Source organism: Cydia pomonella, chromosome 3 (assembly GCF_033807575.1).
Source record: "Cydia pomonella isolate Wapato2018A chromosome 3, ilCydPomo1, whole genome shotgun sequence".
NCBI classification, from domain to species: Eukaryota; Metazoa; Arthropoda; class Insecta; order Lepidoptera; family Tortricidae; genus Cydia; species Cydia pomonella.
This window is the reverse complement of record NC_084705.1, coordinates 29289420-29297622: the sequence shown is the minus strand read 5'-3', so window position 1 is coordinate 29297622 and position 8203 is coordinate 29289420. Positions and strand designations below refer to the sequence as shown.

At 33.5% G+C, this 8203-nt stretch overlaps 1 protein-coding gene across 1 annotated transcript; it reads left to right on the top strand.

Annotated features, from left to right (window-relative positions):
* Nucleotides 1–713: 713 nt before the first annotated feature.
* On the top strand, nucleotides 714–4055 carry LOC133516498 (uncharacterized). Its single transcript, XM_061849485.1, has 2 exons — nucleotides 714–920; nucleotides 1008–4055. The coding sequence occupies exon 2, from the start codon at nucleotides 1103–1105 to the stop codon at nucleotides 2246–2248; it is 1146 nt and encodes a 381-aa protein (XP_061705469.1). The 5' UTR covers nucleotides 714–920; nucleotides 1008–1102; the 3' UTR covers nucleotides 2249–4055.
* Nucleotides 4056–8203: the final 4148 nt, after the last annotated feature.

The window sequence follows — 8203 nt, the reverse complement described above, 5'->3', positions numbered from 1 at the left end:
TCTACATGTATTTTCATCTTTATCAAGTGTCTTCTTAACTCTGATACTGCTTAGCGTAGATTTAGTAAATCAAAATTCTGCTGCCATTTCGTTTCGCTTTACTGTTTGAAATATCTTAAGAGGAGCCCCGTAGTTTTCATCGATTGATTTTTGACAAGTTTTGAGTATTTTACATGAACGAAACTAGGGTTTGTCTTTGACGCTTCTAAAATTTTTATTTTAAACTAATTAACACAAAAGTTCTTGCCAGAAAATCAGTTTTCAGACCTAAAATTGTTCAAATTTGATGCCAAATATCTCGAAGACAATGAACTATGAAGTAAACATGCGATACTATATTGCTTAAAGCCGTTGCTGTTAATATGAAAAGCTACAAAAAAGATTAGAAAATTAAGGGATTCAGATCGAAGGTTAATGGCGCTAGAACCCCTTAATTCTGCGTGTTTACCTAATTTTTGCTATAAACTTATATATCTCTAAATATTGGTTTCTAAAACGAACATCGAAAACATTTTCTCTTAAAATACATTTGCTACATTTTCTAATCGGTGAGAAAAATGTGGGTCATTAATTGCCAGGCGCTGTCTGGTATCTTTAATGTTGCAAAATACGCTCTCAGGGTTTAGAACGGATGCCTGATAGGAATTCACTTTGGAACAAAATCTTTACAGTTTTAATTTAGAAGTTAGGTAACGAATACATGTAGATAATAAATACATGTAAAAAAATAAACGATATCGTTTACTTTTTTAAATGTGGCCATACTTTGCTTTGACTTGTCAGTGTCATATCATACGTCAAAATTGGGAAGCTAGGTTATGTAGATTGCAGTGCCGCTTTGAATAATCGCCGTTATATTTTATTGATAAAAGAGTGCCTAAAGCAAGAATAAACTTTAAATGTCGTTTCTTTGTTTACAGGTCGGTATTGTTAATAATAATTACATACGAGTACAATGTAGATTCAAATAAAACCTTGTAGTATTAAAAATAAATCTTTGTTTACAGAGCAACACATGAAGTTATTCTTTGTTCCAATTCATACCAACAAAAGTGAAATCATCTTATAAAACGACATTTCTAGTTACAAGATTCAAGGGAAGATGACGAAACTTCGTTTTGAATTCACAATACTACCTGGAAGTGACGAAAAAACAAATGTCTGTTGTGTAACGTCAATAACCACCGAGGACAACAAGAGTTATGCATTACCGGACGGATTGCAGTCAGTTAGCCAGCACAGAGAATTGATAAAGACAGCGGCGTATAGTAAGGTGAAAAATAGTCTGTCGAAAAGGTACCAGACAAGGAGAATTTGGATCTCGCTGACCGAGGAACTGGAGCAAATTTATATGGATGAGGATGGCAATGTACAGTTTGCAGACAGATACCTGGAGGAATTAAATCAGGACCAATGTGCTTCTACTACACCCACTGCTGCCGGCACAAAAGGGACCAATACTTTAGAAAAATTGTTAGAAAAGTTAATAGAAAGTACACAGGAAAGTAAACAACCGAGCTTGAAGAATATTGCGGACAAGTTTGTGATAGAGAAGTTTACTAGCAAGCATTCTAATGCAACTCAGTGGATGGACATTTTTGAAAAGGAATGTGAGCGTTTCCAGATATCGGATGAAAGTAAGATTGAAGTTCTTAGGCTCTTTATGGATAAAAGTTGTGTAGATTGGTACAGTTCCATGGTTATAAAATTGACTATGAATGCAGAATGGTCTGAGTGGAGGAAAAAATTTTGTGAATCATTTGTTAGCAAAGGGTGGAGCCCAGTTACATATGCATTACTGTATAAATATAAGGATGGCTCACTGTTGGATTATGCTATAAAGAAAGAAAAGCTTTTACTTGATATGAGAAAGTCAATTGATTCTGGTACATTGGTGGATCTTATTGCAGTTGGTTTGCCGGAGTACATATTAAATAAAATTGATAGAGAAGCGTTGAAGGACACAGTTGAGTTGTTCAATGAGGTAAGCAAGTATGAACATATGGTTAACAAAAAAAGTTATGTATTTAAGAGGAAATATGGACCCTCAAGAACAAGTTTCAAGAATGAGGATCTAAAGCCGTGTAAAATCTGTGAAGGTTTAAACAAAGGCACCCGTTATCACTCTGAGACTGCATGTTGGTTTCGTACTAAAGAAGATGACAAAGTAAAGAAGAACTTCATTAAACATGTGAATAATGCAGTGATAGAGGCAGAGTTAAATGAATCTGTTCCAAAAAACGAATAATAACACCACTAATTAAGGTCAAAATACTAGTAAATGATAAACATCAGATAAATGCAGTTTATGATCCAGGTTCAGTTGTTTCCATTATAAATTCTAAACTCTTAAGCCTAAAAGGGAAAGGAAACGAATTGAACGAAGAAAATTTAGTAACAGTTAGTGGTGTTAAAAAAACGAACGGTTTGACCAAACTAAAAATAAAGATTTTTAATATAGAGGAGAATGTTGATATATCCATTGTGGATGAACAATATTTTAAGCACGATTTCCTGATTGGCTTGGACCTGATAAAAATATTTCGATTGACTCAAGATGAGAAATTGGAGATAAATCAGGTACTGGGTACAAATATGAAAAATAATGAGAAAGTGATAGTTTCAAATGAAGAAATAATTCATGACCAATCGAATGTTCCTGGGGAGGATGAGAATACTACAAAAGAATATTATGTTAATTTTAATGAGCATGTAAAGGTGGAGGATTTTACGATAAAGATTGGTCATTTGAACAAGGAACAACAGTCTGAAATAAATACATTGATAAATAAATATAACACAGTTTTTGCAAGGCATAAATATGATGTTGGGACTGTCAATGGATATGAAGCCAGAATAGACTTGTTGGTGGACAAATATTGCAGCAAGAGGCCGTACAGATGTACTATGGAAGATAAAAAAGAGATAGAAGAGCAAATTGGAAAGTTACTAGATAATAAGTTAATAGAAGAATCCTATAGTCCATTTGCTGCACCAGTCACATTGGCATTTAAGAGAGAGGAGAATAAAAAATCAAGATTATGTATTGACTTTAGGGACTTAAATAAAATAGTAGTACCACAGGGTCAGCCCTTTCCATTGATTGAAGATCTTATGATGAAGACTAGGAATTGTAGTTTTTTTTCAACCCTTGATATCAACTCAGCGTTTTGGTCTATTCCTTTACGGATTGAGGACAGAAAGAAAACAGGATTTGTAACTCAGGATGGACACTTTCAATGGACCTGTCTCCCTTTCGGGTTAAAGACCTCGCCAGTAATCTTCCAAAGAATTATAAGCAATATATTGAGAAAATATAAACTTACAGACTTTGCAGTTAATTACATCGATGATATCCTTATATTTTCCAAAACATTCACCGAACACATTGAACATTTAACAAAGTTGCTGGACGCAATCAAGACGGAGGGTTTCAGATTAAAATTTACGAAATGTACATTTGCATCTGACTTAGTAAAATATTTGGGTCATATAATACAAAACAATTCAGTTAAGCCATTGAAAGATAACTTGACCTCAATAAAGGATTTTCCTATTCCAACAACGCAGAAAAATATAAGACAGTTCCTAGGGAAAATTAACTTTTACCATGAGTACATTCCGAAGAGTGCAATAATATTAGACCCATTGCATAATCTATTAAGAAAGAATCAGAAATTCATATGGACCGCTGAATGCCAAAATGCATTTGAAAAGATAAAAGATCTCTTATGTTCTCAACCAGTTTTGGAAATATTCGATGAAAATTTGCCAATAAATATCTATACAGATGCATCGTTACAGGGCGTCGGGGCAATTTTAAAACAAATACAGCCTGATGGTAGAGAAAAACCTGTAGCCTATTTTTCAAAGAAACTAAATGAAGCTCAAAAGAAGAAAAAAGCAATATATTTAGAATGTTTAGCCATCAGGGAAGCGGTACGATACTGGCAATACTGGTTAATAGGTAAATCGTTTACAGTATATTCTGACCACAAACCATTAGAAAACATGAACTTGAAATCAAGAACCGATGAGGAATTAGGTGATTTAACTTACTACCTATCACAGTATGACTTTAAAATAAAATATTCTCCGGGAAAGGAAAATTTAGAAGCTGACTGCTTAAGCAGAAATCCTGTATTAGAACATAATGAAAATACAGAAGAACAATTAAAAATAGTCAATTTGATAAGTCTCAAAGACATTGTAAGGGATCAGAAGGAAAATCCAGAAATACAAAATAAAAAAGGAGAATTAATTGAAAAACACAAAGTATATTTAAAAAAGGGTAAAACAAGAGGAAAAATTATTTTGTCAGAGGAATTTAGTATAAAATTTATGAAATCTATACATGCTGACCTAGGTCATATTGGAATAGGACAAATGCAGAAGACAATTAGCCCATTTTATGCAGCCAAAAACTTAATACAGAACATAAAATTAGTGTGCACTAACTGTGAAGTTTGCATTAAAAATAAGTCTAGAGGACAGGATAAATATGGATTTATGTCACACCTGGGCCCAGCTACCAAACCATTCGAAATCATGTCTATAGACACCATTGGAGGTTTTGGTGGTTCAAGATCTTCGAAGAAGTATCTGCACCTGTTAGTGGACCATTTCTCTAGATACGCATTCATTTCTACTTCAAAAACCCAAAATGCAAATGATTTTATAAAACTGATTAAAACTGTATCAGATACTGAGGGTATTGGTGTGATTCTTACGGACCAGTACCCAGGCATCAATTCAAAGGAGTTTAAGGATTTCTTGAGAAGCAACAGTATACCTTTGGTATTTACAGCAGTAGACTCACCTTTCTCAAATGGATTGAACGAGAGACTGAATCAAACATTGGTGAATAAAATAAGGTGTAGAATGAATGAGAATGGCAACAAAAAGGCTTGGACAACTGTAGCCCACGAATGTGTGAAGAACTATAACGAGACCAACCATTCAGTGACCCGTTTCTCTCCTAGTTATCTTCTAAACGGTACAGATGTCACATTATTACCAAAGGAACTAAAGGAGGAAAAATCGCTTAGTGACTGGATCAAGGACAGAGAAGTAGCATTAGAAAATACAAGAAGATCACATAACTACAATAAGAAGCTATTTGACAAAGATAGAAAACTCTTTGAATTGAATATAGGCGATATGGTGTATGTTGAAAACGGAAATAAATTGAACAGGAGGAAATTGGATGAACTCAGAATAGGACCATATCTGATCATTGAAAAAATTTCAAATTCTATATTTAAGATAGACACAGGACACAGAAAAACAGAATCCAACCTCTTTCATATTACAAAACTAATTCCATGTCATAGGATACAGGAAGAAGAGGACTAATTTAGTAGCGAAAATTTTGTGTAAAAATTTTCTCCTTCCAGGGGGGGAGATGTAAAAAAATAAACGATATCGTTTACTTTTTTAAATGTGGCCATACTTTGCTTTGACTTGTCAGTGTCATATCATACGTCAAAATTGGGAAGCTAGGTTATGTAGATTGCAGTGCCGCTTTGAATAATCGCCGTTATATTTTATTGATAAAAGAGTGCCTAAAGCAAGAATAAACTTTAAATGTCGTTTCTTTGTTTACAGGTCGGTATTGTTAATAATAATTACATACGAGTACAATGTAGATTCAAATAAAACCTTGTAGTATTAAAAATAAATCTTTGTTTACAGAGCAACACATGAAGTTATTCTTTGTTCCAATTCATACCAACAAAAGTGAAATCATCTTATATACATATACCTAATAAATAACAACATGATAAATAAATAAATAATAATTAAATATTATAGGACATTATTACACAAATTGACTAAGTCCCACAGTAAGCTCAATAAGGCTTGTGTTGAGGGTACTTAGACAACGATATATGTATGTATGTATGTATATACTTTATTGTACATAGAAATAAAAACACGAAAAACACAGTTACAGAATAAATTAAATACAACAAAGGCGAACTTATCCCTGTATGGGATCTCTTCCAGTTAACCTTTGAGGAAATGAGTAAAACAGAAGTAACGGTGAATGAATGACAAACACAAACAAAAGTGTACAATCACTGAAATTAATGAAATGCACGTTTTGAATACACATTGATACAAATATACAAATATAAATATTTATATATATATAAATATTTATAAATACTTAAATACATAGAAAACACCCATGACTCAGGAACACGAATAAATGCCCTTACCAGGATTTGAACCCGGGACCATCAGCTTCGTAGGCAGGGTCACTACCCACTACGCCAAACCGGTCGTCATAATATATAATGTTAGTGTTAACTTTCAATGCATTTTTGTACATATGTAAATAATTGTGAATATTTTGCATGCTATGGATTATGGTTAATTTTGTTGTTTCCAAGCAAGAAGTCCCACTTTGTCGCTTGCCATAAGGACACTTTGACAGGTTTTTCGTATAAAAATACAAACAAATCTCGTCCTTATGGTAAGCGACAAAGTGAGATTTTTGATTACCCAATACAATAGAATATTGTGATAACATCTATAAACAAACCCGTATTATAGCAAAATATAATTGATTGAACTAACCAAACAAATGAAATGTTTATGTTTTTCAGTAGTGTGCATAATATCACTTCAGATATAATAGAGGAAATTGAATATGCAAATAAATTAAAACGCCATGTTCATAGCAGATTGTACAGTCAGCATCAAAAGTAGCGGATCATACAACTCAACGCTTCAAAAGTATCTACCATTCTGTAACAGCTCAACAAAAAAATGACAGTTCTATATGTAGAACAATTTAGACTGTAAAAGATATACGTTTGAACGTGAAATTCATCTATATTTAGGATTTTTTTCTGGAATATCAGATACTTTTGGTGCGTTGTTTCATCCGGTACTTTTGATGCTGACTGTACATAGCGTAGCTAATCAAGTAATCAAAACCAAATTGTAATTTAGCCTCTAATGAGTTTATAACCAGCCAATATTATCCAGCACAACCTAATCTATAATAACAACCTAATATAATAACAATCTAATCTAAATATAATAACTATCTAATAATAAGACCTACGTTGATATTAAATATTAATATAAATATATATGTAAATTACACAAATTGACTAAGTCCCACAGTAACTTCAATAAGGCTTATGTTGAGGGTACTTAGACAACGATCTATATAATAATTATATAAATATTTATAAATACTTAAATACATAGAAAACACCCATGACTCAGGAACAAATATCCATGCTCATCACACGAATAAATGCCCTTACCAGGATTTGAACCCGGGACCATCAGCTTAGTAGGCAGGGTCACTACGCACTAGGCCAAACCGGTCCTCGAATAAATAAATATGTTTGTAATATATATTTAAAAATATACTTGATTTAAAGCACATTATTTCGTGAAATACATATCAATTAGTAAATAAAAGTGATCAAACCCTCCAGTGGCCAAGGCCAGACACGAATAACCTGGTCACGGTGACACGCGTTCCAATTTCTCGAGTACCTAAATCCAATCTTTGAAAGCGCTTTGCTTTTGACCATAATCTGAGGCATATTGTTTTAAAATAGTTATAAATGTAGTTGAACAAGCTTTTCATCTTACCTTTTTAGGGTTCCGTATCCAAAGGGTAAAACGAGACCCTATTACAAAGACTCCGCTGTCCATCTGTCAGTCTGTCACCAGGCATGTAGATTTATCTCATGAACCGTAATAGTTAGACAGTTGAAATTTTCACAGATGAAGTATTTCTGTTGCTGTTGCCACTATAACAACAAAAACAAATACCCTCGGTTGGCGAGTCCGACTCGCACTTGTCCAGTTTTTTATACTCTAGGTACATCATAATTCTGCCAAACTAAGTAACACTTTCCAACACACGATCGATCTTAATTTTCAATCAATCAAACGGACACTTCAAAACACGCTCAAACTCCATAAGTTATAAGTGCAGCTAATTCAATATGAAGTTATTTCACTCCACAAAATATAAGTGAGATATTTCCCAAACTGAAGATATTTGTTACCGTCAACAAATGCGGGTTGCGCAACCCTTTTACCCCAATAATGTCGATTTTCGGACCTCGCCGACATATTGAACGCTGATAAAAACCCTTTTTTACTCGAGAATTCTCGGGCCGACAAACAGGCTGCGTCTTTAGATGGGGATAAATTGAAACTTCAG

What these genes read in the sequence shown, in the direction of transcription:
- LOC133516498 (XM_061849485.1), top strand. Translation starts at nt 1,103, where the DNA reads ATGACGAAACTTCGTTTTGAATTCACAATACTACCTGGAAGTGACGAA.